We start from the raw sequence: 27,500 nt of genomic DNA on the forward strand, positions 1-27,500 counted from the left end.
CGTTGAGGCTACACGACAAATTTCTTCAGGTGAACAGAATGGTTAAATTGTCTTCTCGAGTTTATCTTCTTGTTTGGTAGATGATTTTTATCTTGGACGTAATGAATTGTGGACTATATTTGCCTCTGGTACATGGCCGACGATCGCCGGTTCCGTTCACATAAAACGTTTTTTTCGCCGGCGTTCTGGAAGAACCGCCGACCTGCCTGCGAGGTTGAACTCAAGTCAACTTCGCAGGCTTGCCGGCGGCAAAGGCCTGCGATGGTTGTTGCTGCCGACGGCGTATGTTCTCATATGTCGGAACAGTACCCCAGGCAGTACCGGTGGCTGTGTCGCAGGTAGTTCGGCGGCATATGAGAACCAGGCTTTAGGTAGGTCGGCTGCATATGAGAACCAGGCTTTAGATTCAAAAACGGAAAAGACGAATTCGAAAATAACTATGCACGATTGTGGTGGCTGTCTTACAGATTACGTGGTATGTATCTTAACGTCGCTTTCTCCTTATGGAATAACTTACCGCTGGCACTAAGAAAAAGTAATTCCATTTTACACATTCAAAAAAGATTGAAAACGTATCTATTCCGGCTAACAGGTTCTGAGAAGTGCTTGTTATTGATAACAAAGTCGAGAGCGACATTAATGTCCACAACTTTGATGAGTACTTCCTCGGGGTTTTTGTTTATCGCCTTATCGAAAAGTTTCAACCTTAAAGTTAAATCAATTACTGGTGTTAATTTTTAAATCCATCCGTCTTAGCTCAGTAAAATTCAGTATACGAAGGGGGGTGTTGTCCATAAAAACCTTGTCCAAGCACTTTTAAAGAAAAAACACTTCAAAAAAGTTCACGGCATTCATAGCCAAAAATTTATGGGAATTGTGTGTTTCTAATAAAAGCATGAAACCTACGACGGATGTCAGCCAACATCTACTTAAGAATCTGGATACAGCTAGAGGCAAAACTGAAGTCCTCTTTAAACAAAAATAAACTTTTGAAATGATAACGGTCAGTATTTTTCATGTATACGGCATTTAAGTGAAAGTTGTTTCTGTTCGAGATAAACGGGCTTCTTCTGTAACATCACAACCAGAAACCTCACCTAAGTAAGCTCATAAATCATAAACAGTGAAAAGCTGAAAATCAAATGATAAATCTCTAACTACAGAAGCCATATTCTACTTTTGCAGTAGTTTTATTATTTCTTTGTTTTGAAATAATTACTCTTTTTTCAACTACAGTCGAACCTGTATATAACGGCCTTGTATTAAGCGGCCACCCTCTATTAAGCGGCCAGTTTTCAAAGTCCCGATTGTTCGCTCATATAAACGCTGTATTTGTTACCTGTATTAGGCGGCCACCTTTATTAAGCGGCCGCGGCCAACCTGTAGCAGTCCAATGTTTGTCTTACTTTGTTATTTTTACCTGTATTAAGCGGCCACCCTTGAATAAAAACTAAGCCATATGTTATTTTATGCGGTATTTTATTGTGTTTAAAATGCGATCCAGTATCACTATAAAGAAATAACATGTACAAAGCTACTGTAAGCTGATACTCGGCCGTTTAATATCGTTAACGCTTTTCAGATGTCCACAAATGTGCTGAAGTACAGTACCATATCACGAACGCTAAAAGAAATTTGTTTTGAATATGGTTCACTCCCTAGCAGGAAATTCCTCTTTAATTAGCTTGTTCTTCAGCCATGTGACATTAAACATTGAGCGTAACAACTATGAAATGACGGAATGGGAAATTTTGTTGCGAACTGTAAGTCATAGAAATAGAGCACTGTATACCGTAGAAGAGCAGAGGACAATTTATTGCACACTACTTTTACACAATGTTACGTATATTATACCGTTAAGTTACAAGTTGGCACTCAACTCTGTTTAACTGAAGTATTGGTCGCTCGAAAGAGTGCTGATTGTCCTATTGTTTCCTTGCATGAACTGTTTTTGTATGATACGCCATTAATATTGACATTAGACAACGCCCAGTGAGTATTTTTAGGGATCCTGTATTAAGCGGCCACCTGTATTAAGCGGCCAGTTCCTCAAGTCCCGAGGGTGGTCGTTATATACAGGTTCGACTGTATTATGTATTTCCGAAACCATTTGAAGGGATTCCAAAAAGAATAAACTGTCTTTCCTTTAACTTCAGTTACTATATCTTTTATTCCATGCTCTACTTTGTAAAACACGTTCTTTTCCTCGTCAGAAAAAACAGAAAGCGTGCCGCTAGATTTATCCCGTTTCAAACTATCAGCAATGTATTGAGGCACTCTCCACTCTGGATCTGAACAATAATTGACATCATTTCGATCGTACGATATGAACCCGTCACGTACACGAGTTTTGAACAAGAGACGTTCCTTCTGTTTTCTCTTGTTTCTTTCTTTTCCCTTTGGTTTAACCGACCATCGAAATACTTTACCGTCTGCCGGGTCTGAGACAATTTCCACTTCAGCCTCAGGGGTGTCACGATAGTCTTTCAAGAGACTTTGAGCAATGTAATCTGGGACTTTGAATCCAGGCCAATGTGTGATAATATCCTCTGGGTCGTAAGATATTCTGCCAAAGTAAAGTTTGCTTTTAAACATAATTGGTTCCCCTTTGGACGTATGATACACGATGACACCTGATCGATGTGGCAGTGGCCCCTGCAAACCATAAGTTGTGTTTCCTTCTAATGGCTGCGTCAAGAGATGTCTTGGTGTTTGAGTAAGGTGGTGTTGTTGCGATCCATGAGCAAAACCCGAGGAAACGCTAGCTTGTCCCGGAAAACTTTTAGCTGGGCAACTTCTGTGTGGTACCGTTTGGACCGAAGTTTTTCGTGAATTCAGAAACTTCCAGCTGGCAATTCAGCTGGCAATTTTACTCTTTTGAAATAATTTGAAGCGGTTCGAATTGATTTATACATTTTAAAGAGGTGACATTAAGAGTACTCTACAGCCATTTATGAAAATTAAAGCTGCGACCTTCATGATAATAAACAATATTTAACTTGTTCTTAAATCACACCATCTTTGAGGAACGGGTTGGAGGCAGAACATCATGGTATTTTTACTGGCAGCGCGAGTGGGATGTTGACTATTTAGTATTTTCCGACACCGCTCTCAACAAAGCAGCCTCCCAGAGCCCAACCCTTCGTCGTCCTCACCGCGGGAGGCAAAAGCGGGTCATTCCGACAAACAGGGCTATGTTCATGGGGGTAGCAGCCCACCGCAGTATACCACATTTCTATGGAAACTGACGATAAGAGAGACAACCAATCACATGTCGAGGGAGATGATCTCCAGCAGGGATTTATACCAATGACTGTATAGCGCACGAATATACCTTTCCTGAGCCCGGTTGCATGAAGCATCTTCCGATTTTGTAGCCCATTCTTTGTGTTCTACTTCCTCAGTAAACTGCCTTCAACCGGGTGATCCAAACTGGTGCTCGACAAAAATCCTTCGAAACGCAGAGAATGGTGGTGGAAAACGGCCCACTTATCGTACGATACCGTATGCAACCGGCCCCTGAGCCCGAAGTTCTCAAGAGCAGTAACAGCGTTTCGAATGTCAGGACTATGCATCAAACAGGAAACACAGGCTTGATAGTTCAATTAATAGAGCACTGCACCGGCATTGGGTTCGAATTCCGTTCAAGCTTGAATTTTTTCAGGCTTTCTTTTCGCAACTGCTTAAGTTGCGTACTAACTGCGAGGATCTCTCTTTTATTTGATGTTTTATCCGCAGTTCAAAATACATGTTTGATATAAGATATACCCACTTGTCGCGGCTTTTCAAATACCTTTCTCGAGACTCATAAACAAAACGTTTGTTCTGACCGTTTACTGAGAGGTCAGAGCTAACAATTTTCTCCAACAACTAAAAAGATGCAAAGCAAAAAAAACAAAAACAAAAACAAAAACAAAAACACAAGATAGCGCCTACTGTTTCCCAAATACTTGGTAACGGGAGAACTCGCCCGTTCGCGCAACATTAGTAATTTTGATTGGCTGATTAGAAAACTGTCACTCAAGCAAAAAGTGGGTAGTAAACAATTTACAGAAGACTCGTAGTGGACCTTATTTGCCGCGGAAATGTTAGTGAAATAAAAATGGAGCCTGATTGCAGGTTTAGCGTCAATTGGAAGAAGTACTTTAATCATCCCGCTTTACATTTTTAACCGTTTTTGCCCACCTTGTAACACTTAATCTTAAACTCCCTGGCTTAATGATCTGCTCAAAAAAGAAGGCTAATTCGTTCTTCACCAAGCGACACAGGCAGCTACGTCAGTTCATCTTATAGCTATCTTTAATACGCATAATTCAAGCATGACATTTATAGGATAATATTTCGGATTCCTAAACCAATACTTGGTGAACATTAGTTTTTCCTTACACTTCCGCTGCCCTTAGAAAGTGGCAGGGAAACAAAATGGCAGCTTTGGCGTTCTATGCCTTGGAATGCTCATACAACCTGTGCCCCACTTCTCTCCCCTTGGCTTTCTCAAGCGATCATACCCCGGTTTCTAAGCTCCTTCTCGACCATTTTTCTCATTCCAAAGGAAAAGTAAGCCTGCACATCTCTCCAGCATGGAGCCAGCAGCCTAACACTTGTGACGTCATCTTTAGACAACTTATTCACAACTACTAGCTTAACGCTACTTGTGCCCCATTGATACTCCTTTTGTAGAAAGCGGAGAAAAACATCCACAGAAGCTAGGAAACAAAACGGCGGAATTACAGAGCTAAGCAATTTTTTTCTACAAGACAACTGTTTTTTAAAATCCTGGCCCCAGTTGTTCAAAGGCCGGATAGCTTTATCCCTTGAGTAAGTCACTATCCGACGGTTTCATTATCTGTGCAAAGATTTCAGTATTTCCTCACGTACAAGCGAATATGCACCCTCTAACCACAGCTTAATTTGGGAGTGTACGATAACCTTAGACAATGTTTAACGTGAAGTATATTTTAGACCCTGAAGAGTGCCTTATCCACCGGATAAAGTTATCCGGCCTTTGAACAACTGGGGCCTGGCGTGCGTTTCTCAAAACTCCCGAGAACTTTTCGGGCCCGAAAAGCTCCCCGTAAAGCTCCCGAAAACGATTTCTGGTGTTTCTCAAAGCATGCGAACATTTCGGACCCGAGATAAGTCGCGTCATTTTCCCCCGATAATTTTAGGGTGCTAGAGAGCTCCCGAAATGCGTTTTAGGGAATGCTTTTTTCAGTAAAATGGTTGTATTGAGTTATTATTATCAAGGAAAAAGTTATCCAAAACGAGAATGTGAGTTAATTGACAGATACTAGGCTACACTCAATCTAAAAATGTCTAAAAACCAGAAGAAAATTTCTGAAAATCTCACAAGCTTGCATGCGCCGTTTTAGTGGGCGCAAGAACTTTAAAGATTTTGTTGACTCCAGTAAATTTACGAAAGTAACTCTTGCAAATTTGTTGTTTTCAGTTGAACTTTTAAAGAATGTCAACCGACAAGGCAAAAGAAGAGAAATTCGTACTTAAAAAAACTTGATTATGGAGATATTATGGACCAAATCAAGACAACTTGATAGTTTCCTCACCGGTTCACATATTGCCGAGTTTGATATGTGTGGTTAAATTTTATATTTTAAGTGTATAACGGACAACTGAAATTGGCCTATCTACTCGCCGAGATTGCGAAAAACTGTAACTGATTCATAAGCGGTGGGGCTGCTACCCCCATGAACATAGCCCTGTTAGACGGAATGACCCGCTTCTGTCTCCAGCGGTGAGGACGTCATAGGGTTGGACTTTGGGAGGCTGATTTGTAATAGTCAACATCCCACTCGCGCTGTCAGCAAAATACCGTGATATTCTGCCTCCAACCCGTTGCGGCTCAAAGATGGTGTGTAAGCGGCGTAAGAACCGAGTTAAATGTCGTGAGTTAAATTATTGTGAATGTCGCAGCTTTAATTTTCATAAATGGCTGTAGAGCATTCTTAATGTCACCTCTTTGAAATGTGTTATACCTTGTGAAGGATTTTTCTTTGGCTCATCAATTGAAGGATTAGGTTCCATGGCGTCTTTTGAGGTTTCCTTTTTCTTAGCAACAGGTTGTGTATTTTGTGCATTTTTTGCTACCTTGACCTGGAAAGTAAAATAAACGAAATATCCTATGTGGAGGCAAGAGAGAGAGAGAGAGAGAGAGAGCGATGGAACTAAAACTCACTGGAATCGCGCTAAATCGCCCTAAAAACCACATAGGAGGCAAGAAATGCACAAGAGAAGTAAGGTGGGCGATTTTTATTTAAAAATTCGTTTATATTTTTAGCCTCTAAAACAAACCGTTTTTCTCCCATACAAATCCTTATATTTTTCAACCGTTGCCATATTTCGAGCTTGGGCGACCTGTGCTAAAACAAAACTATTTCGCGCTCACGGTACCAAATACATGATTTCCCGCGCTCGGCGTGTAACTTTCCTGAGCGTTACAAAAATTGCATACTTTTGCCTCAAGTTCCCATTAGTTTATTGAGTCAATGTGTTATGATAAACTCCTGTCTATTCCTTGTTGGTATCGAACAGGCCAAAAATCCAGAACAACAAAAGCACAAGACACGGCAACAGCACATAGGGAATCATGCGGCTGATCCTCCGCGTTGGCCGTTGGGGGTATTTCTTCCAATCAGGAGCCGCCGCGGTTCTGGTAACCACATCTCTCACACCGCCATAACCATCAGAAATAAACCGCACCCTTGCATCAGGGGTCGAAAGATAATCCTTCCCCAGATGAGACATAAGTCTCTCGGAAGGCTGCCATCCTTCTTTCCAGTCGACGACGTCCTCCTTTTGGTAGGAAATCTTTCCATAGCGCAAGCGTGTATCTAACAACACGTGCACGGTGTCTGCGGGGAACGGAACTGATGTCCAGATAGCGCCTGAACCTGTGGCTGAAATTTGAAATGAACGAGATATTCTATCATTCATTTAAGAAGTATAATCGAAGATTTGGAGTCGACTCTAGGATCTCTCTACAATTCCTAAAAAGAATTCTCCAAAAATTTTAAAGTTTGCTTCTTTTCAAAGCAGGGGATAAAAGTCTCCTATAAGCTGTTGCGAGACCACAGCCTCGCCCTCGACTCAAAACTCACAGCGGCATTGCTGGAACTTGATATATCACCCCGTAAGGTTTTCAAACCTGGTCAGTTTACTAACGTCTCAGTCACAACAGTAACCATTGGCGCAAAGAAAAGATTAAAATATCCCTAAATTGTCTATGTTTCTGTGTTTGTTCTCAAACTCGTGTCCAGTGATCTCTGATGAAAAAAAAAAAAAACAGAAACGAAAAGTAGTGTGTTAGTTCCTCGTATGTTTCCGTTGCTGTCGTTTTTACTAGAAGAGTTCTTTCGCTCTTTCGTCCTTACCAGTGTGCTTGAGTTAATAGTGAAACTCGCCAGGCTGTAACCCTTTAAGCGCCACAATCAAAACGTGTATTCTCCTTAATGATCCCATACTTTTCTTATGTTTCTAGTTGGGAGAATTTGTTTAAACTTCAAGACATGTTGCTCCTTCTTAGCCACTTTCTTGTATTACAACTCGTATTAACCATCTTTGTATCCCTTTCTCTTTCTTTCTTTCTTTTCTTTTTTTTTTTTTGCCTATTGTAAATACTGTTTTATTATATTATGTGGAGGTGAATTGTGTGGAGATGAATTAAAATAAACCAAATCCGTCCTATTACAACTTAGTGTTCAAAGTCACTACTTTTCAAATGAAAATCACCTCCATAATTGGCCTCTTCCGCCTCACTTCTTAACTCACTTTTTTGCCCCTCACCCTCACCGTGGCTGAAGAGTCTTCGACCGCTGCCGGCTTCTTCATCATCATTTCTAAATCCTTTGCTGTCATTGTTTCTCTGTGAGGTTAAAGAAAACGTTAATTAACCGTTTAAGCCACAACAGTGGTCAGCAGGAAATTTCTCCTTGTAATATTAATGCTTATTCAACCCCTGAGGTCATGAGAAAAATAAAACGAATTCATCGATTCTATAATTAATTATTCATCGATTCTACAATTAAGTTTTAGCTCAACTGTATATTACTGCCCCTGAAAATCCTTTTTGGAGAAGTAGTAATAAAGTATGTATATGCATGTATGTATGTATTTGGTTCAGTTTGTCAATTTTTGTGTAAGATTTCTTGGTTGATTTCTTTGTCTGCATATCTTTGAATAAAATAACTAAATTATGACGTGTCTAACCAAGAAATATGCGCTTAGTATTGAAAAGTTCAGCCAGTTTCTATCTCTGCAATACTGCTCCTGACAACTGCTTGACAACATCGGCATGAATTCTTGAGCGTGAGAACGCAAAGGAAATCACTTCTGTGAAGGAGGCTTGGAAATGTTATCTTAATATAATAGTCCCAACGTCAACATTTTCGCTTATCTCGTTTGTTCGAATGATAAAAAAGAATGTTTTCTTGGAATAATAGGAATTGGGAAGACGGAAATAAAAAAAATAACACCCTATTTTTTTTCTTTAGAATCTTTGCTTGATTACACCATAAACTGAACGCCTAATTGTTACGGGCAATTCACGTCTTCCTCAGAAAAAGCGTATCAACCTCACCCTACAACAGCAAAAGAGACCTCAGTGCATATCACACATTACACTCACATCTGCGCGCCGTTGAAAGAGGTTCGACAGTATTCCGAGGTAAAAACCTACGGATCATTTTTTATTTCTGGGCAACCGAGCTCGAATCATGGTAATCGAACACGAGAACCATCTCGAGCTCGATCTGTAATCCACCTCGCAATATCGTACTCCATTTGCGGTAGATCGAGTACAGGTCTATTCGAGCTCGAAATCGCCTTCGAGCTCGGTTATCTTCATCGAGCTCTACATTCATATCGAGCACCGTTACTTATCGACCTCTGATGACTGTGCTCGATTAGGGGGTGTATCGTGCTCGAATAGATTCGAGCTCGATATCACTCAGAATTCTCCGCCTAATATCGAGCTCGGTGAAAAATCCACCTCAATTGTTGTCGATGTTCCGTTATTTTCCGGGGTGGAGGGGGGGGGGGGGGGGAGCAGAGAAAGTGTAATTGAGCTCGATCTATTTTTTATTTCTCTTTTACAAAAAAAAAATGAATGAAAAATAAAGTTTCTTTCTTTGATAAATTGTGTGATTTTTCTCTTTGTCCCTTTCTCCCATAATTGTTCACTCGAGTTTATTATTATTGCCGGATTACGTTCAATTTACCAGCATTCCTTGACACATTGTCAGGGTAGGGATTTATATTAATATAGCCTTTTTTATATATATTTTTTCCCTCCGTTTATTACAACATCTCTTTTGTCACAGTTGTAAATTTCCTATACTGATAGCAGTCCCTTGGCAGTGATAGTCGTGAGGACGCGCAAAATAGCGGGAACAAAAGCCAAAAACTGGCGAGAACGAGCGAAGGGGAACTGGGGAGAGGAAGGAAAAAGGGAAAGAAAGGGAGCCTTTCCTTGCCGTTTATTTTTAACAACCACTCCCCCCCGCCCAAAACCAACCTCATTTAACATGTTTAATTCATGCTGTGTCCGTTGTGAAAAGTGGCAGAAAATACATGTTTTCCTTTGTTATAATTTTATTCACCCAACTTTCTATAAAAGAAGAAGAAAAAAGAATTTTACGTGTTTGATGGGAAGATGTATCTTATCACATGATACAGTATAAACAGCAACCCCTAACATTTTACGTTTTCGGGAATTTAGCCAAGAGGTTTATAACAACCCTCCTTTAAAACTTTTGTAAATAGAAAATGAACCGTTTTAACTGCTATTGAAACTTGTCAAGTGGTGATACCTTTTAAGGTTGAAAATTGTGGGGGGCCACGCCCAGTAATCTAGATGTTGGTACCTTTTAGGGGTACCTTTTAAAATTTCCGACGCGCACCTCCGTCATTTTTATAGGGGATTCGCTCGGTGAATCTAACCATGGTATGGGCTGGAAAATGTGCATGTGAATAGTTCGCGCTTGTTACAAAGTTAACAACATGCACTGTTAGTGCCACTATAGCCCTGTAAATTGACGTCAAAGACATTATGCAAATACGAAACGTTCATCCTATGAAAATCTCAATAATTAACCTAACTTACCTATAAAAGGATACTAACTATCAATCAGTAGTAACATCTTCTCTTTTGAAAATGTGTGTCGTCTAGCAAACGAAGTGAACAACAATAAACAGGATTTTTCTTGCAGGGAAAGAAGTTTTTATTTTTTGAATAACAGCGATGATTTGAAAACAAAATAACGCACCATATCATTAATTAAGTAAATTACAAACTTTCAACACTGCTAGTTTAATAGATTTACAAGTGTTTAGAACGATAGATAAATGGTTATCCTTCAACTGAACTAAGGCAAAATCATTTAGCTATTTCGTAAAACGAGTTCCCTACTACTAACTTGTCAAACCCTACTTATATAACCCACCATTTGACAATAGCCAAATTTAGCTAGAAACCAAATGAGTGATTTCAAATTGGCTGTGCGCGTTGCACGAGACTGATTTGAGACGAATTTTGGCCACAATATTTAAGTCCTTTGACGAAAACATCCAGCATTAGGTAAGAAACTGAATCTTTTATCCTCTCGTTTGGTAACTGGGGAGATATTATGGTATAAATACTCATAAACATCGTCGATGACTCAGTCAAAATAGCTTGGGTATTGTTTGAGTCGGGCGTGATGGTTCGTGTAGACAACGCGCGCGTAAACATCGAACCGCGCGTGGTTTTCTGATTTTTGTAACGTCAGACAGCAAAATTGGAAAAAGTTACTTCGGTGGATTTTTTTGAAAATCGGCCAAATGGTAAACAGATGCAGTACCTATAAAATATCGTCTTTTTGTTAACATTTGTCAGAGCTAATCGGCTCACTCGCCAAAAATAACAAATTACGGAATATTGGGAAAACCGTCTGAACGACCGCATGTTTTTTCCACTCTAAAATATCAGGCAATATCATTTCCATAATGTGGCAAAAATAAAAAATAAAAAAAACATTTCACCGAAGGAAAATAAAAATATTATAAAAATACAGGTAAAAATAACAGAATATCTACCTATCATTAGATGCCATGTTCCCATGGCAACGGCCTCGATCGACACTGATAAAAAAGCCTTATTATATTGGTACCCATGCTGGTAAATCTCTAGAAGAAAAGTTCAAAGACAAAATAACTAGATTTTCTTTTGCAATTAATCCTAAGCTCCTGGCAAGGTCTTAAAACTCTAGGGAGCCTCGTGTTTTTCCATAATCGGGCAAAAAATAAAAACATTTCAAGAAGGAAAGTATAAATATTAAGGAATTTAGGCAAAACATAAGAATATATCTGCCTGTCATTACATGTGATGTTGCCATGGTAACGGCCTTTATCCAAAAATTGACAAAGCGTTTAAGAAATTTGTTTTGATTTTGATTGGCTAGCATAGGGGTAGGTGGTTAACTGTCCTAATTAGCAGTCCAATTCCCAGTGTTTATAAACGGACAAGTCAAATCGGACAGTTTGGACCTGAAACAACGAATTTTTCGAACACTTTGTCTTTGGCACAATCAGAACTAAGCAAACGCTTTTGGTACCTCGAAAGAAACTTGGGGGTAACCATGCATTTTTCAGAGATAATTAAGCTTCAATTTAGGAATAATCCCATACATTGCTTCATATTTTGGCGCTTTTTAGAGATATTATTGTTTAATTATATCTGAAAAATGCGTGGCTACCCCTAATTTTCGTTTTGGATTCCAACAGGCCTTCCTAAGATCTGCTTTTCCCGCATAGTCATTAACCACACAAAAATACTTCGATATTAGTAGGCACAGTAGGCCACATCCCTAAGAACTCTTTAATGTTCTGCTTCAGAGTTAGTGTTGTCACTGCATTTTATACTTACGTAATGATTATATTTAAGCAAGTTTACAGAATAAACGCACAATTTGAAACATAATTGGTTTGGGATGTTTGTTTTGAGTTTTAAAACGGCGGGTCTAAACTACTAGTCACATTGCACAGGTGAGATTACAGGTCACTGTCCTACAGATGAATAAACAATACCAGAAGTGTCTCCGAGGCCTAGTCAGTCTACAAAAATGTTGTTTGTGGCCTGTACTTTAGACACACGAGTTTGAAAACAAATCTTTAAAGTTTGTTCCAAGCTCAATCACCCTGTCATTCTTTACACGCAGTGTTACCATAAGGCGACTGGTTGACAACAGCCAAAGAACATAAATAGTCTGATCGAAAAGTATTGGCAAGGTGTAGCAGTTAAGCTTAACAAATTTCTTTCAGATAACTTTTCAATAGTCTTACCTCAACGCAAGTTGCTTGCCAAAACGTAGTATGTCGAGATGTGGTCAAATAGGAGCTAATCCATTTAAGGAAGTGAAGGAAAGTCATCAATACAATATGATATCCCATAAATTCGTACCCAGAGTCTTCGTTCCCTCTGACCAGCGGTCAAAAAACGAACCAGAAAAAAAATATCAAAACAATGTCGGACTTCTGGTTAAATTGCGCATGCCCATACCTGGTGAGTTCTGACCGAAGAGCCCAACATTTTTTATTTATTTATTTAGTTATTTATTTATTTATTGTTATTGTTGAACGATCCAACCGCTCACCAAAAGATCGTAGGCTCTGGGAACGAGGATGAGTTCTGGTTGTTCTATTTTACTTCCCGGAGTTTTTCATTGTTTAACAGTCTAAATCGATGTCTCAACGGATCTTTCCAGAATCGCTAGTTTGCTGCCTTCTCGTTCCCAGAGCCGCCTGGTCCTCTTAGCCGCTGGAGGCTGGACATGAGGACCAAGTGGCCTCCTTTCTAACCTCCTTTCCCTCGTGCAAAGACCCCGCCGGCTGAGAGGAACAGAAGGCTCTGAGAACGAGAATGTTGTTTGATTGATTTTTCTGCAATTTTTTACCCAGCCAATCTCGTACCCAGAGTCTTCAGGCTTTTTGTCTGGGAGTCTGGGACGAGTCGACAGTGCGATCCATGTGTCAAGGAATGCTGGTAAATTGAACGTAATCCGGCAATAATAATAAACTCGAGTGAACAATTATTGGAGAAAGGGACAAAGAGAAAAATCACACAATTTATTAAAGAAAAAAAACTATATTTTTCATTCATTTTTTTTTTCTGTAAAAGAGAAATAAAAAATAGATCGAGCTCGATTAAACGTTCTCTGTCCTCCCCCCACCCCTCCCCCCTACCCCGGAAAATAACGGAACATCGACAACAATTTGAGGTGGATTTTTTACCGAGCTCGATATTAGGCGGAGCTGGAAGTCTGAGTGATATCGAGCTCAAATCTATTCGAGCACGATACACCCCCTAATCGAGCACAGTCATCAGAGGTCGATAAGTAACGGTGCTCGATATGGATGTAGAGCTCGATGAAGATAACCGAGCTCGAAGGCGATTTCGAGCTCGAATAGACCTGTACTCGATCTACCGCAAATGGAGTACGATATTGAGAGGTGGATTACAAATCGAGCTCGAGATGGTTCTCGTGCTCGATTACCATGATTCGAGCTCGGTTGCCCAGAAACAAAAAATGATCCAAACCTACGCGTTGGATGTGCATAAAGAGGCCTGAAATTTAAATTATCATTGTCGCGCATGAAGGAAGGAGAAATGATTCAGTAAATTTAACGACAAGTACATGGACAGTTGCTCATACAAAGATGAAAACCTCCAACAAACCTCGGAAAAAGTTTGAATAAAAAACAGAGCCGTTTCTTTTCCAAACTTATAACCCTGATTCCTCAGTTCGTTCGTTCGCTCCGCGTTCGTTCGTTTGCCGATATCAACAATCAAGGCAGTTGCATTTTTCTTTGTCTAGCTAGACCCCTGTAATGCCACTCACTATTGTAGTATATAATTGCCTATCATACCGCTTGAGGAGAAATGAAGGCTAATAACTTTTGTGGTTGTTAAAATAACTTTTCTTTCCTTTTTATTAGAGATCATGATATGTGATGTTCTCTTGACCTACAGTCACGCTCGCGTAAACTGCGCGCAATACTGGGGGGATTTACAAACGTTCATGTTATGTGAGTGTTACGCTGCTATTGACGCGGCCACTACTGTATATCAGTCACGTCTGATTAGGAAATTGAACATCTATCTTATACCTGCTGTATAATCCCGGTTTCCGGCTCTACTGTTATTTTAACAAGGCCGTCATCATCAGTAACAAGTTTCAAACGAGCGGTAGGAGTTGACTTCCATTTTTCCTTCAATCGTCGTGCCTCTTTTGGAGATATCCTCCATTTCTTGTCATCCTCCCAAATCTCTACGTCTTCAGATTCGTAAGAGATGACGCCATGCCGCATAACTGTCGACAGCCCAACAGTCCCACTCTTCAGTTTCGGCTCGGTTCTTGAACCTTCTGGGAAAGCTGGAGATATGGGAACATTAAGGGATACAAAAATAGATACAAACAGCCTGATAACGGTAATGGATCATATAATGGTGTTTCAGTAAAGCTACCTCAATATATGGTTCGTTTCACCTAATTTTTTGCTGTTCTCGCGTGCTAGAAAATAGTTTTCAAAATGGTTTGTAAACTACAAAACAATGTATGGCAATTTCCTCTAAGAAATGCGTGGTTACCCCAAATTTTGTTTTTGAATTCCAACAACCCTTGCTAAGATCTACTTTTCCTTATAGTCATACACAGCACGAAAAATATCTTTGTTATAGAAGGCATCGTTGTTAAGAAACCCGACCATCCCTAGATGTGCAGAATGTATGCCCAGTAGCAAAAGTGCTGGGGCTTACTTCGAACATCCTGGCGCTTAACATCAACGAAATCGTCTGACGTGTCGATATGTTCCTCTGTTTTCTGCTGTTTGCCATGCCGCGCGGTCCTAAGAAACTGTGTTTCGTCAGTTTGAAGGCGACGATGCACAGAATCGTTTCCTTGGTCGCGTCTGGTTTGGGTATTTCGCTCCTCATATGTTTGTGTTCTGTTACCAAGGGAAATCATTTCCGTCTTGACATCTACGTCAGTCGCACTGCTTCCATGAGGTTTGGTTCCCTGGAAATGCTGAAGGCCAACATCTTTCGGTTTTAGTGGATCACTTGGTGGCTGATCTGGTTCGTACAAACAAGTAAAACTAGCATGAGATTAGACAACGTCAAAGACTACATCTTTGAAGAATAAATTCATGTTCCTTACATAACTTCTTCTAATAACAGATGTCAGTTAACATTTCATTCAAAGCCTGAATATTTGCATTTGATAATGTCGACATGCAGTCGTCCAAACGTCATGCCACTTTTTTATTGCTAATTTTTATCTTAATATATTGCTATAAATATGCGCTTGCATGCTTCATTGTGGATAATTAAAAAAATCTAAAAAAATATCTTAACAAAGTTACTGGTGTTCACGTGGGCACGCACAGCACGACGACGTAAAGGAGCTTCAAGACGATGGTGACTAATCTGATTCCGTTTACTTGTGAATTTATTTATGCGTTTGTAAAGCTTCCACCACAAACTAAAAGGACTGTGTAATGAAGGTAATTAATTGATTGATTGACTGATTGATTGATTGATTGATTGATTGATTGATTCAAACAAATAAACAAGTAAATCGAATAAATAGATAAAACTGACATCCCTCTTGTTAACAATAAGACCTGGATGTACAACAAGACTTCACAACTGATTGTAGATTTATCATTTTAATTAACCACCATAACTGCTATCAACGTTTCTGTATAAATGACATCTTGACATGCAGCGCCGTAACTGGTTTAATTAAAGATCAGAAAAAGTACCATGACTCAGATATGACATATTAAAAAGACTGCAACACATCAATCTTTAGGCGGCCTTACCGAAATGGAATAATAACAACCTTTAGAAAAGATACGTAAAGCACTTACCGCCGATTAAAATCAGCATCATCTGCACAAGATCGCTACACTGCTTCTCCCAGCTGTACTTCTCCGCATAGCGAGTCCGTAGCTCTCGACACTCCTGAATTGCTCTTTCGCTGCCCTTCTGCCGAACATCTTTGATGGCTTCTGCCCAGCGGTCAGGTTCTTCTGAATCTATGACGAAAGGACACTCAGGGGATATTTCCAGTAGGGATTCTCCAAATCCACTGTTTTGGCTGACAAGGAATGGCAGACCAGCAGATAACGCCTCTAGGGCTGTTAAGCCGAAACCTTCTGTTCTGGATGGAATGATGGCTACATTCGACGCACACAATAGTGTAGTTAAATACTCACGATTTTCAAGATACCCCTTCACGGTCAGCTGACTTTCACTTAAGCCTTGCTGGAGTAACTTGTTTGCCACTTCGGTTTCACTTCCACCTGGTGCACCCACAAAAGTTAGAAGGTAGCTCTTGTCATTCAGCTTAGCGACTGCTTGAGCCGCAATGTCGAACCCTTTAAGTTTAAAATCTTCAGCGTCACCACGTCCGAATACCAGGATACGGAACCTCCTACTAGTTTGTGCAGACATCTTTAAAGAAGCAAGTTCTGTAAAGATACTTGGAGTAAGATTATAAACTTCTTTCCCACTCGACATGAGGTGGGCCGAATAGAATTCCATCAGTTTGGGTCCAACTGCCACAACAAGATCAGCCATTTGACACAGTTTTAGTTCATTCCACTGTTTCTCGTCACCTTTGGCTATGGCATCATCGTATGTTTTGTGCATTGCAAGTTCATCAGGAGCAGTGTGCACAACTTGCATCCATTTGCAATTTTGATAGTCTCTAATTATCTGCGCTTGTTTACCAAGTATAACACCATGTCCAATGACGAAGTCAATATCATGATCTTTCGGTGGGAAGATGAGCCAGTCAGCTGGTTCAAAGCCAGGCCGCTCCTTTGCTTCCAGGATTTTTACATTGTGATCACTGGCTGCCCTCTTGTCCCCATCAGAACACTTTGGAACAAAGAAGGAGACCGACACGTTGGGGAGTTTGGCCAGTTGTATGGCCAGCTCTCTGTTCATTGTTGACAGACCACCTTTGGAAGATTTCCATTCGCTTGCCAACAGTGTAATACGTAATGGTCTACTAGTCGACATGGTTTTAACGTTCCAGAACATCCTGCAGAAAAAGAAGAAGACGAAAATCAGTGCATGTAGTGTGCAGTGATACTCAGTCTTTGATACTCTTACAGGAATGTGTTAATTGACTCTTGAAATCCGCGCTTAATTTTTTTAAATACTTTACTACCCTCTACAGAGAAATATTTGGAAAACGGTTCCGAGTTGATTTTGTGAATCACGTCGCATCTAGTGGCCTCAAGTCTCATCAGTAAAATCTTTAGTCAGATATCTTCAATTTACAGCGTTTGACTGTTTTACAAATTAATTCATACGGAAATCAAATCGCCCTATTGCCGGACTCTCAATTACAAACATGTAAATGTAAATAATTCGTGCCATGTTTGCCCCAGTTGAAAATGGCGGCGATTTTTGCATGAAAGGGCTTATTATTGACATTTAAATAAAAACAATCTCTTCTCGTGCGTAAATCACTTCCAGTAGGACTCAGAATCGCACATCAAAACACATATACTTCAAAATCTTTCTAAGGGGCATTCACGTGTGAACCTCTGTACTGTCATTGGTGGAAGGGAAATTCGTGTTTCCCATTCTACAAGTCCTACAAAAATTTCAACATTGTCATTCTTGCATCCCTGCAATCTTGTGAATCAACTTTGCTGAATTACATCTGCCAGTCTGGAGATTGTAGTTACCGTTTCATGGCCATGGAACCATGGTTCTAAACTTCCGAAAAGATTTAATGTGAACTTACACACCGCACGGAACGGCTAAATTGAAACAGGCTCACCGGTCTACTAATGTATGGTTGCCGAAATGTAGCAAAATTCGATAAAATATATGAAAATATATTTTTGTTCGATAAAATATATCTTCGTTTGATAAAAAATATATTTTCATTCGATAAAATATATTTTGGTTCCATAAAATATATTTTCATTCAATAAAAAATATATTCATTCGATAAAGTCACGTGGTAACCTTAGGCCTGGTTTCATAGCTTAAACATGGCGACGGATGAAGTTGACTCCACGTGGGATGATATGAGTCCCGAAGTACTTACTACAGTGGAACCTCGCCCTAGGAACACCCGGATAATACGGACAGTTTCCTTTGTGCCGATGAAAAGCACACTTGACACTTGATGCCCGAATAATACGGACACTTTGGCATGCCCCGTGGTGTCCGTATCTAATAACCGGGTTCCACTGTACCTGCTCCAGTGGGATGAGTACCCAAGTACTCACTACTTGCTCCCGTCTTGCCTCGTAGCACAGTCAGTGGAGCAACGGACGATCAAATCCGGAGGTCGTGGGTTCGACTCCCGCCGAGCTCGGAGATTTTTCCTCTTTGCCTCGTGCGATCTCCCTAACGTTCAGTGGGAAATTCATGGGTACACTTTAGCACTTTAACATACACTGCAGAGTTAATACTCGGATCCATTTGTGCCCTTAGTGCTAGCGGCACAACATTCATTCGTTTTTAAGAGTTTGTTGTAAGAAGTCTCATTGCTTCACCGGTTTAGTAAAACCTCTCCCGGTGGGTGACACGAGGTATAGTATGTGTATTGAAAGGTTTCAGTCGGCTTATGTATAGTGAGTCTTGATGTCCAGGATACATTCCATGATTTTGTCAAATACATCTCCTTTGTACACCACTGATTAAATAAAACTGCTGCTGAGGGAAAATCTAAGTTAACATTCGAACCATTGACACTCGTAGATGTCAAGTCGCCGATGAGTAAGAGCTGAGGAAAACTCAACCCACGTGGAGTCAATCTGGGCTACTTCTTCATCCGTCGCCATGTTTAAGCTATGAAACCAGGCCTAAGGTTACCACTTGACTTTATCGAATGAATATATTTTTTATCGAATGAAAATATATTTTTTAACGAATGAAAATATATTATATCGAACCAAAATATATTTTATCGAATGAAAATATATTTTTATCGAATGAAAATTTTTATCGAATAAAAATATATTTGATCGAATTTTGCTACATTTCGGCAACCATACTAATGGCGTCAAGTCTGTCTGATTTGCTAATGAACGCCCAGTTAGCTACTACGCAGTTACCGAGCCATGACTACATGAATGAAATTATATTGTCTGTGACGCGAAATTCGTTCGTAGTTTCAACATAAAGCCTTATGTTATGAGTCCTTTATAGCTTTATGAAGCTCTTCACAAACCACGTCTTTATCTTCGTCTATTGTGTGGGTTGTAACGTAATTTTCCGGCATAAATTTGTATTTCTTTGTCACAACCAATCTCAGTGCACCAATATGGTCTTTGTTTTGCTTTAAAAATACGAACAACAAATAACTTATAATCTGTAGCCTGACCACGTTATTAACGTTATTAACTTTGGTGCATGTACTGTCAACCTTTTCCGTAGACTGATTCGGAAAATTGCTTCAACAATTAAGGGGTTGGCGATCAAGTGTCCCCGTACAAACCCTCAGAATTGCGCCAATGATTTGTGGGGTACCTGTCGTCTAGAGATCGAAGAAATGTATAAACATACATTTAAACGTTCACTAATACGGAATGTTTCAGCATTTTCAGTCGCAACTTCATCGGCAGTAACCTGACGTGTATGCATAGTTGAATGGCAGTACAATAATTAATTCCCACCTTCGTACATACAAAGCGATCAAATAAGGGGAAAACATTAAAGCGAACTTACCATTACATTACAGCGAACTTACCATAACCTAAAGCAGACGAGCTTTCAGTTTGCAGCAAAAGTTGCGGTGTTTAACTGGGTCTTTCTTTCATGCCGGTAGCGCAGTAGTTGTCTGAAGGTTCTATCCTCTAAATGTCTTGGTTTTATATCAGTCATAGGACGGTAAAATGTCCGAGGGACTTCTCCTGGGCTCTTCGCTATTGTAGAGCTAAACCAGTCGAATGATAATACTGAAATAACAGTCAAGAGAGCAGAGGCTTCTGGGTACCACAACAACTAGTCACGCCACTAAACATTTGGTCACGAAATATTCTTGCTGTTACTGGGTAACTGCAAACATTCGAAAGTGTGAAATAGTACTTTTATTAGAAACCTTTTTGTTTTTTGGGAGCGCGGGTGGAAGCCTTCAAACGCAGAACGGACAGTGTTTCCTCAGCGAATTATGAGCCTCTGTAAAACACTGAAAACGGGACAGCTGATAACTAATGATAAAACACCACAAAGAAATACTAAGCGGAGCAGAAACCTCAAGTTAACCACTCACCTTCTGCTAAAAAGCGAAAGCAGGTTATTCCGAGAAATTTCGAACGAGCAACAACGCTTTCTTTTTTCGGCCAGTTTTCTTTTAGAGAATAGCATGTAGCCTACGCTATATGTTCGCTAAAATGATTATAGCTCAAACTTTTAGTCGTTTCATAAATCAAAATGGGACTGCAATTTGAGTTTCAAGTGAGAAGCTCGCGCAAAGCTTCTAATTCTCGATCAAAAAACTTAGTAACAAAGGCTTCTGGGTACAAAACTTGGTGAGTCACGCGAAGAAATACCTTGTCACGAAATGGCGGCTAAACAGCAACACGTGACAAAGATGTAACAGGTTCGAGCTTTACGCACCAGTAGTGACCACTCTCGGTCTAAACACCAGCACTCCAACATTTCTCTCCGCAATCTAACAAACCTATTAAGAGCGCAGGCCTACAGAAGGAGCAGAAAGTGGGGAGGAGAGGGGGGGGGGGGGGGGCGATATTAGAAATGTGCGTCTCGGGCGTGTAAGTGTGTGTGTAGGGGGGTGGGGGAGGGGAAGTTAATAGAGAACTGGACGAAACAGCTGTCCATGGCTGTCCGAGGATATGTACCGTTAATAAACTTAGGACAACAACGCTTCTACACGTATTCCTATAGGCAAACCGGCTGATCAGTTTTGACCATTCGTACTCCTGAGTTTTGAAGTTTTCTGTGTCCGTGTGTTTGTATTTCCTAACATGGACTTATTATTGCCTAGTTCCTAGGCCTCCCCTCTAGCTGTTTTTTTCATCTCGATCAATCCATTTTGGGTCACGTGGTCCGAGCGAAAAGCGAGGCCTGGACAAAAATAAAAAATTGAGACAAATGTCTCAATTTTTCCTGGCGCGAGATTTCAAGTTGAGCGGTTCGCATGGCGGAAAAATCGGAAGAAGTGGTAAGTTCGAACTCATGTTCAACGCAAATGCTTCGGTTGATAAGTCTCTTTCGAGTGTATAAGAGTAGTTATTATATTATTTTTTAAAAGGAAACAAATGGACCATACGGTACGGGTTTATCTTCTAGAAAGCGCCTTTTCGACGAGCAATTTGAAGGTAAGCATAAATTTATTTTACTGGGAAATGAGCGATAGGCTTCACCGTTGAAATCATCATGTTGCAATGAAATGAAAGGCTCTCTATTTTCAACCGGATATTTACTTGGTTTTTTGACGGCGAATTTGTGACCCAGCAATTTGGTAGTAACACCTTCGAAGGAGAAAGACGAAGGTAAGCCTTCTTTTAAGTGCGAACTTTATACTTTTCACAGGGGACTACGTGAAGCTTTTGTTTTTCTTCATTTTTGCATTAAACATGAGCAAAAGAATTAAAGTCTTGACCGGTTTTTAATTTTCGACACATTATTCGGTTGAAGAAAAAGTTAAGAGAATTTTTATTTTTCAGTCGCAGTTGTTTACATGTTAAAGCTCCGTCGGAATAAAGTCGCAAGAGCTAAAATCGATCGCAAGTGGTCAATGCATTACATTTTCAGGAGTTTGCAAAGACGGCAACAGTCGATCTACAATTTCACATGCATCCACAAGGGTTTTGAAACCATAATTAGGTAGCTTAAGCAGAGACGACGGCAACGACAACGCGGCAAAACAATAGGTTTAATGAGTAAATACAATCGCTCTGCACGTGCGTTTTACATTTTGGTACATTTGTTTGTCGTCCTCTGCAAAACAACAACGTAAAATAAGCACATTCACGATTTAATTTTGAGAACGTAAACGCACGACAGTGAATTTTTCATTTTCTCTCTTAACTTGTACTCCAATCCTACCAATTTGGTTCCGGGATAGTTCGTCATTTTGTAAAAGTGAAGCGAGTTGAAATAATCGCGGAGTAGCACAAATGAAATAATATTTCCAGGTGACGTTTTCCTTGCCGTCGTCGTAATTTGCCGCTGTTTGCAACATTTTATATAGACCCGTAAAACCCGCCATTTTGATCGAAAAATAAAACAAACGCATGCGCAGTCCGTTCGCCTCGGGTATGTCACCGAAACGAATTGACCGTAAGGGCCTGGGAGAAAGCTGTACATGAGGGACTAGGCAAGACTTATTACAAATTTGACATTCATCCAGGCTTCCACGGTATTCGACACAAGTTTTCAGTTTGCTTTGTTCATTTCATTACTTTATTTCCTGATAATTGGAATTTTCCTTAATTCAGCTACATGTTCTACTCGATGACAGTAAGAGAGCGAATCCCTGTGCCCCATGATAATTCTTTGCAATTTTTTTTTTAGTCCGCGCCACGCTATTTCGGGAAATTATAATCCGCCATTGAGTTTAAAATTAAATGACGTCACTCTTACTGACCAATAAGATGTCGACATTAAAATATCAACGCAAACAAAAATAGATTGAAAAAAAATTTTCATAGGAAGAGGGGCATGTATGGGGGATTCGCTCTCTTACCTCATAGTCTCTTGTCGACAAAGAATGCAGGAACACAAAAACAAAAAGCTGTAACGTAGCCTTTCTTGATTTATCATGGATCTGAAATGGATAATGCAACAGGTCCTTCCTTTTGTATTGCACTGTATGCTTTGTGCAACTTCACCTTCAGTTCTTCTATGCACTTTTTATTGTGTATTTAATCGGTGACCAATAATTAAGAAAAATCCAACGAGTTATCTGTAAGACAAGATGGGACTTGCCAATACAAATGCAACTGTGAATTTATTGCAAAACAGGTCTATAAACCAAACTCATTTCTGAATGACCAGTGGAGGAAGGAACCTGTCTGACACGCGTTCAGTATGATGCCAGCTGGGAGTACGTTCAGCTTGGATGCAATTTCCCCTGCAAAACTAAGCCTCATAATAAGTTACCTCGTGACGCACAGTAGTATGAGCACAAACATATACAAATATTTTCTCATTTTATTAAGCATCCACACAAAGCCTATAGGGGCACTGGCACAAGTGGGCACTTATTTGTATAAAGAGCCCTAATGGAGCACGCTCATATAAATGGAGATATCTATTGGAAAAAGAGCGCCAAATAGAATCATTACGGTATACTGCATCCTACAATTTAGTCCGGTTTGTAATACTTAGATTCAAAAACGGAAAAGACGAATTCGAAAATAACTATGCACGATTGTGGTGTATGTCTTACAGATTACGTGGTATGTATCTTAACGTCCCTTTCTTCTTATGGAATAACTTGCCGCTGGCACTAAGAAAAAGCAATTCCATTTTACACATTCAAAAAAAAAAAAGATCGAAAACTTACTTATTCGAACAGTTTCTGACAAGTGCTTGTTATTGATAACAAAGTCGAGAGCGACATTAATGTCCACAACTTTGATGAATGCTTCTTCAGGGATTTTGTCTATCGCCTTACCTAGAAGTTAAATTAATTACTGGTGTTAATTTTCAAATCCATCCGTCTCAGCTCAGTAAAATCACTTAGTATACGAGGCGAGGTATCGTCCATAAAAACCTTGTCCAAGCACCTTAAAGAAAACGAAAACACTTCAAAACAGTTCACGGCATTCATAGCCAAAGATGTAGGGGAATTGTGTTTTCTGTTAAAAGCATGAAACCTACCAAGGATGTCAGCTAACATCTACTTAAGAATCTGGATACAAATAGAGGCAAAACTGAAGTCCTCTCAGTAGTAAACAAAAATAATCCTTTGAAATGATAACGGTCAGTATTTTTCCTGTATACAGCATTTAAGAGAAAGTTGTTTCTGTTCGAGATAATCGGGCTTCTTCTGTAACATTACAGCCAGAAACCTCACCTAGGTAAGCTCATAAATCATAAACAATAAAAAGCCGAAAATCGAACAATGAATCTCTAACTACCGAAGCCCTATTCTACTTTTGCAGTAGTTTATTTATTTCTTTGTTTTGAAATAATTACTCTTTTTTCAACTATTATGTATTTCTAAAACCATTTGAAAGGATTCCAAAAAGAATAAACTGTCTTTCCTTTAACTTCAGTTACTATATCTTTTATTCCATGCTCTACTTTGTAAAACACGTTCTTTTCCTCGTCAGAAAAAACAGAAAGCGTGCCGCTAGATTTATCCCGTTTCAAACTATCAGCAATGTATGGAGGCATTCTCCACTCTGGATCTGAACAATAATGGACATCATTTCGATCGTACGATATGAACCCGTCGCGTACACGACTTTTGAACAAGAGACGTTCCTTCTGTTTTCTCTTGTTTCTTTCTTTTCCTTTTGGTTTAACGGACCATCGAAATACTTTACTGTCTGCCAGGTCTGAGACAATTTCCACTTCAGCATCAGGGGTGTCACGATAGTCTGTCAACAGACTTTGAGCAATGTAATCTGGGACTTTAAATCCAGGCCAATGTGTGATAATATCGTTTGGGTGGTGAGATATTCTGCCAAAGTAAAGTGTGCCTTTAAACATAATTGGTTCCCCTTTTGATGTATGATATACGGTGACACCGGATTGATCTGGCAGTGGCCCCTGCAAACCATAAGTTGTCAAGTGATGTCTTGGTGATTGACCAAGGTAGTGTTGTTGCGATCCATGAGCTTGTCCTGGAAAACATTTAACTGGGCAACTTCTCTGTGGTACCATTTGGACCAAAGTTTTTTGTGAATTCAGAAACTGTAACAAAACATCGGACTCTACAGATAGTTTTCCATTCGTTAGCCATACAATAAATACCTTGCCGCTCTTTTTGAAGGCCCGCTCGATGTAGTCATGGACAATTGTTGCGTCATACGGTTTTAACGGGCAGTAATCACAGACCAAAATGATGACTTTTTCGGCTGTGGGACAACAACAAAAACATCATGTCGAATCATGCATAAGGTGTAATTTTACACAGCCGTCAGGGATCAACCTAACTGACGGATCCGATCCGCGGATTTACTGCATTATTTTCTTCGATATGTTAATAAAAAACGGTTTTTTATACGGTTTTTGGTTATTCCACCGATTAGGTTATTTACATAACACCACTGTTAAAGGTCGACAAAATGAAATCCCTCTTAATTGTAACAGACCGCAGATGATTTACGCGTACAGGTACACAACAACTACATTACATCTACAAATTAGCCATGCAAGTACGGTTGCGAGGCGACGTATTAGCCAATTGTCGCTCGAGTTCAGATCATGTATCCAGAGGTCAGTTACCAGAGGTTAAAGGGATTACGGTCGCATACGAGAGGTTCCAACTTTTGGAATTTGGGGAAAGCGGTCGCTTAAGAGAGGTGGTCGCACAATGAGGTTCGGCTGTATTAAAATCTGTTTACTCAGGCTACAGTGCGCTAGTTTTTCAAAAGGAACAATCAGCTTATCACATGCAGCCCAAAACACGCGTGATTCTTGCGAGCCTCGACTTTTTTAGTGCGCCATGAGACTTAATTGTTTATTATTCTTCCTAGTTATGTTATGTCTTAAATGACCAAGTAGAAATTTCAAAATTTAGACCTAATAATGACGTTATTGATCCTAAAGCTAGACTAGAACTGTATTAACTTACAAGCGAAAACAGAATGGTTCGTTAACTAATCTTACCAACTCTATCCACTACTGTTTTGAAAAGTTCTTCATATTCCATCTTTCTTTCAGGTAGGTTGTCATAAGCATCTTTCACTGTCTCTGCATCCACCACCAACACACAGAACCTGAACAAGTTTTCCTCCAAATACCTTTTAACTTTGGTGGGTGACCTGTTTTCAACTTGCGGATTTTCTGAAAGATTAAGCTTAGGACGAATGTCTCCAAAAACGTGCAACACAGACTTCATTGACTCCTCTGACACATTGCAGCCAAAAATGGCTATGTCTAGAAAAAGAAAAAGAAGAACTCGATTTAGTTTTAATAAACATTCATTTAATTTACACAAACGCATTTTTTAATGGGAATTTTACAATCGTGGGCCACTCGAAAAGTGCTAAGCGTGCAACATCGCACGCTGTCTCACAGTGGACAAAATGAATAAAGATACCAGGAAATACACCAGTTCCAACGATCGAAAAATTTAAGCATTGCAATATAAATACCGTAGTTGCTTTCAGAGGTATTTATGTAGCTCCATAAATTAGTCCCTCAGTATTTCACAGTGCGATGTACATAACTATAACACTCGAAGATAGTCGAGTCTACCATTTACCTTGGTAAACGTCAGCTTTTAGATTTTCTAGCTGAGTTCTTTTTAATGCACTACCTGAAAATCTTAATTTCGCTTCTTTAAAAATCTAATTAAGCCCATTTTCTTGATAATTAAATAACGTTACATTCCATGATTGTTATACTGGTTTGTTAATGTAAATTTTCTCTGCCTTATTCTAATTTGAAATATTTTTGTATTATTTTTTTCGTGTTTACACCACAACGATTTCTCTAAACTAGGTCCCTATCGATGTCAGCCTCAAGTTGCTGCAGCTGTAAATTTGATGACAAAAAGGAGATATCTTTGGAAAAAGATAAAAAATTAAACATCCTTTTCTAACCTTTTCGGTCCATGGTTTTCTCAGTGGTTGGCGATCTTACTTCCTTACTCTTGTACTCTTGGTCTCTGGGGCCGGGGGAAACGTGACATCGCATTCCAGGTAATTTGCCTTCAACATTGGGGCTTTTTGGTAAGGAACTTTGACGCTCCGACGGTGGTACTGTATCTGCAGTGGCACTTGGCGGTGGCTGCGTTAAAGGTTTTAGAGCTTTGTTCCTTCCAGGAGCCGCGATTGGGTCTTTAGTATTGGTTTTTTCTGGTAAGGTACTGTGAATCCTTGACGATCGTCCTTTGTCTTGAGCCTTTAACGGTGGCGTTGAAGGTTTTGGAGGGAGCCTTCTTTTCGGTTGATATTCAAACTTCTGTCCCTTCTTCCTTAAATCGAAGAAATGTCGCAGTGCTTTTGGTTCCAAGAAAAGATGAAACTCTTTCGTCCATCCATGTATTCTTCACTAAACTGTGAGGACACTTTCCGTTTCGCCAAACGTGAAATAAACTCTCTGTCTTCCTCGTCTTCGTCCATGTAGTTGTCATCTCCGCCGATAACAATGATGACATTTTCTATATATAAGGAAAAATAAAAATTTAATGATTCATTTAAATTTTAAATGCAGCGAGAAAGATCTCATCAAGTTTGCAAGGTAAGAAAAAAACACCTCAAAACTCGACTTGGTGCCAACTCGCGTAAAACGAACGACTTCGTCGCGTAACACGAATTAAACGATGAAC

General features: G+C 39.8%; 2 protein-coding genes and 1 long non-coding RNA gene across 9 annotated transcripts in view; all 3 read right to left on the minus strand.

Moving 5' to 3' along the window:
• The window catches only part of LOC146449498 (uncharacterized), a 119,789-nt gene extending 99,766 nt beyond the window's left edge, over nt 1–20,023 (minus strand). For 2 of the 3 annotated variants that reach the window (XM_085101835.1, XM_085101837.1), the window contains exons 1-4: nt 19,776–20,014; nt 15,922–17,102; nt 14,807–15,121; nt 14,158–14,423 (exon numbers count right to left, since the gene is read on the minus strand). In XM_085101835.1, coding sequence (XP_084957961.1) covers nt 14,158–14,423; nt 14,807–15,121; nt 15,922–17,101 — 1,761 coding nt within the window. In that variant the 5' untranslated portion in view covers nt 17,102; nt 19,776–20,014. Of the gene's footprint in view, nt 1–14,157; nt 14,424–14,806; nt 15,122–15,921; nt 17,103–19,775 lie in introns of all 3 variants that reach the window. The other variant, XM_085101834.1, reaches the window with a different exon arrangement.
• LOC146449499 (uncharacterized) overlaps nt 1–27,500 on the minus strand; it is a 103,016-nt gene that overhangs the window by 62,627 nt on the left and 12,889 nt on the right. For 2 of the 5 annotated variants that reach the window (XR_014860687.1, XM_085101838.1), the window contains exons 4-5: nt 25,835–26,104; nt 24,918–25,080 (exon numbers count right to left, since the gene is read on the minus strand). Coding sequence is in view for 2 of the 5 variants with exons in the window: in XM_085101838.1 (XP_084957964.1) it covers nt 24,918–25,080; nt 25,835–26,104 (433 nt within the window). In the remaining 3 variants the exon portion in view is untranslated. Of the gene's footprint in view, nt 1–414; nt 831–22,882; nt 25,081–25,834; nt 26,105–27,500 lie in introns of those variants that run through there. The other 3 variants (XR_014860688.1, XR_014860689.1, XM_085101839.1) reach the window with 3 other exon arrangements.
• LOC146449501 (uncharacterized) lies at nt 2,903–6,529 on the minus strand. Its single transcript, XR_014860693.1, has 2 exons — nt 5,994–6,529; nt 2,903–4,706 (listed from the first exon to the last, which is right to left on the minus strand). It is a non-coding gene; the product is annotated as an uncharacterized LOC146449501 (long non-coding RNA).

Source organism: Pavona decussata, unplaced genomic scaffold (genome assembly GCF_977016875.1).
Source record: "Pavona decussata unplaced genomic scaffold, jaPavDecu1.1 SCAFFOLD_602, whole genome shotgun sequence".
Lineage (NCBI taxonomy): Eukaryota > Metazoa > Cnidaria > Anthozoa > Scleractinia > Agariciidae > Pavona > Pavona decussata.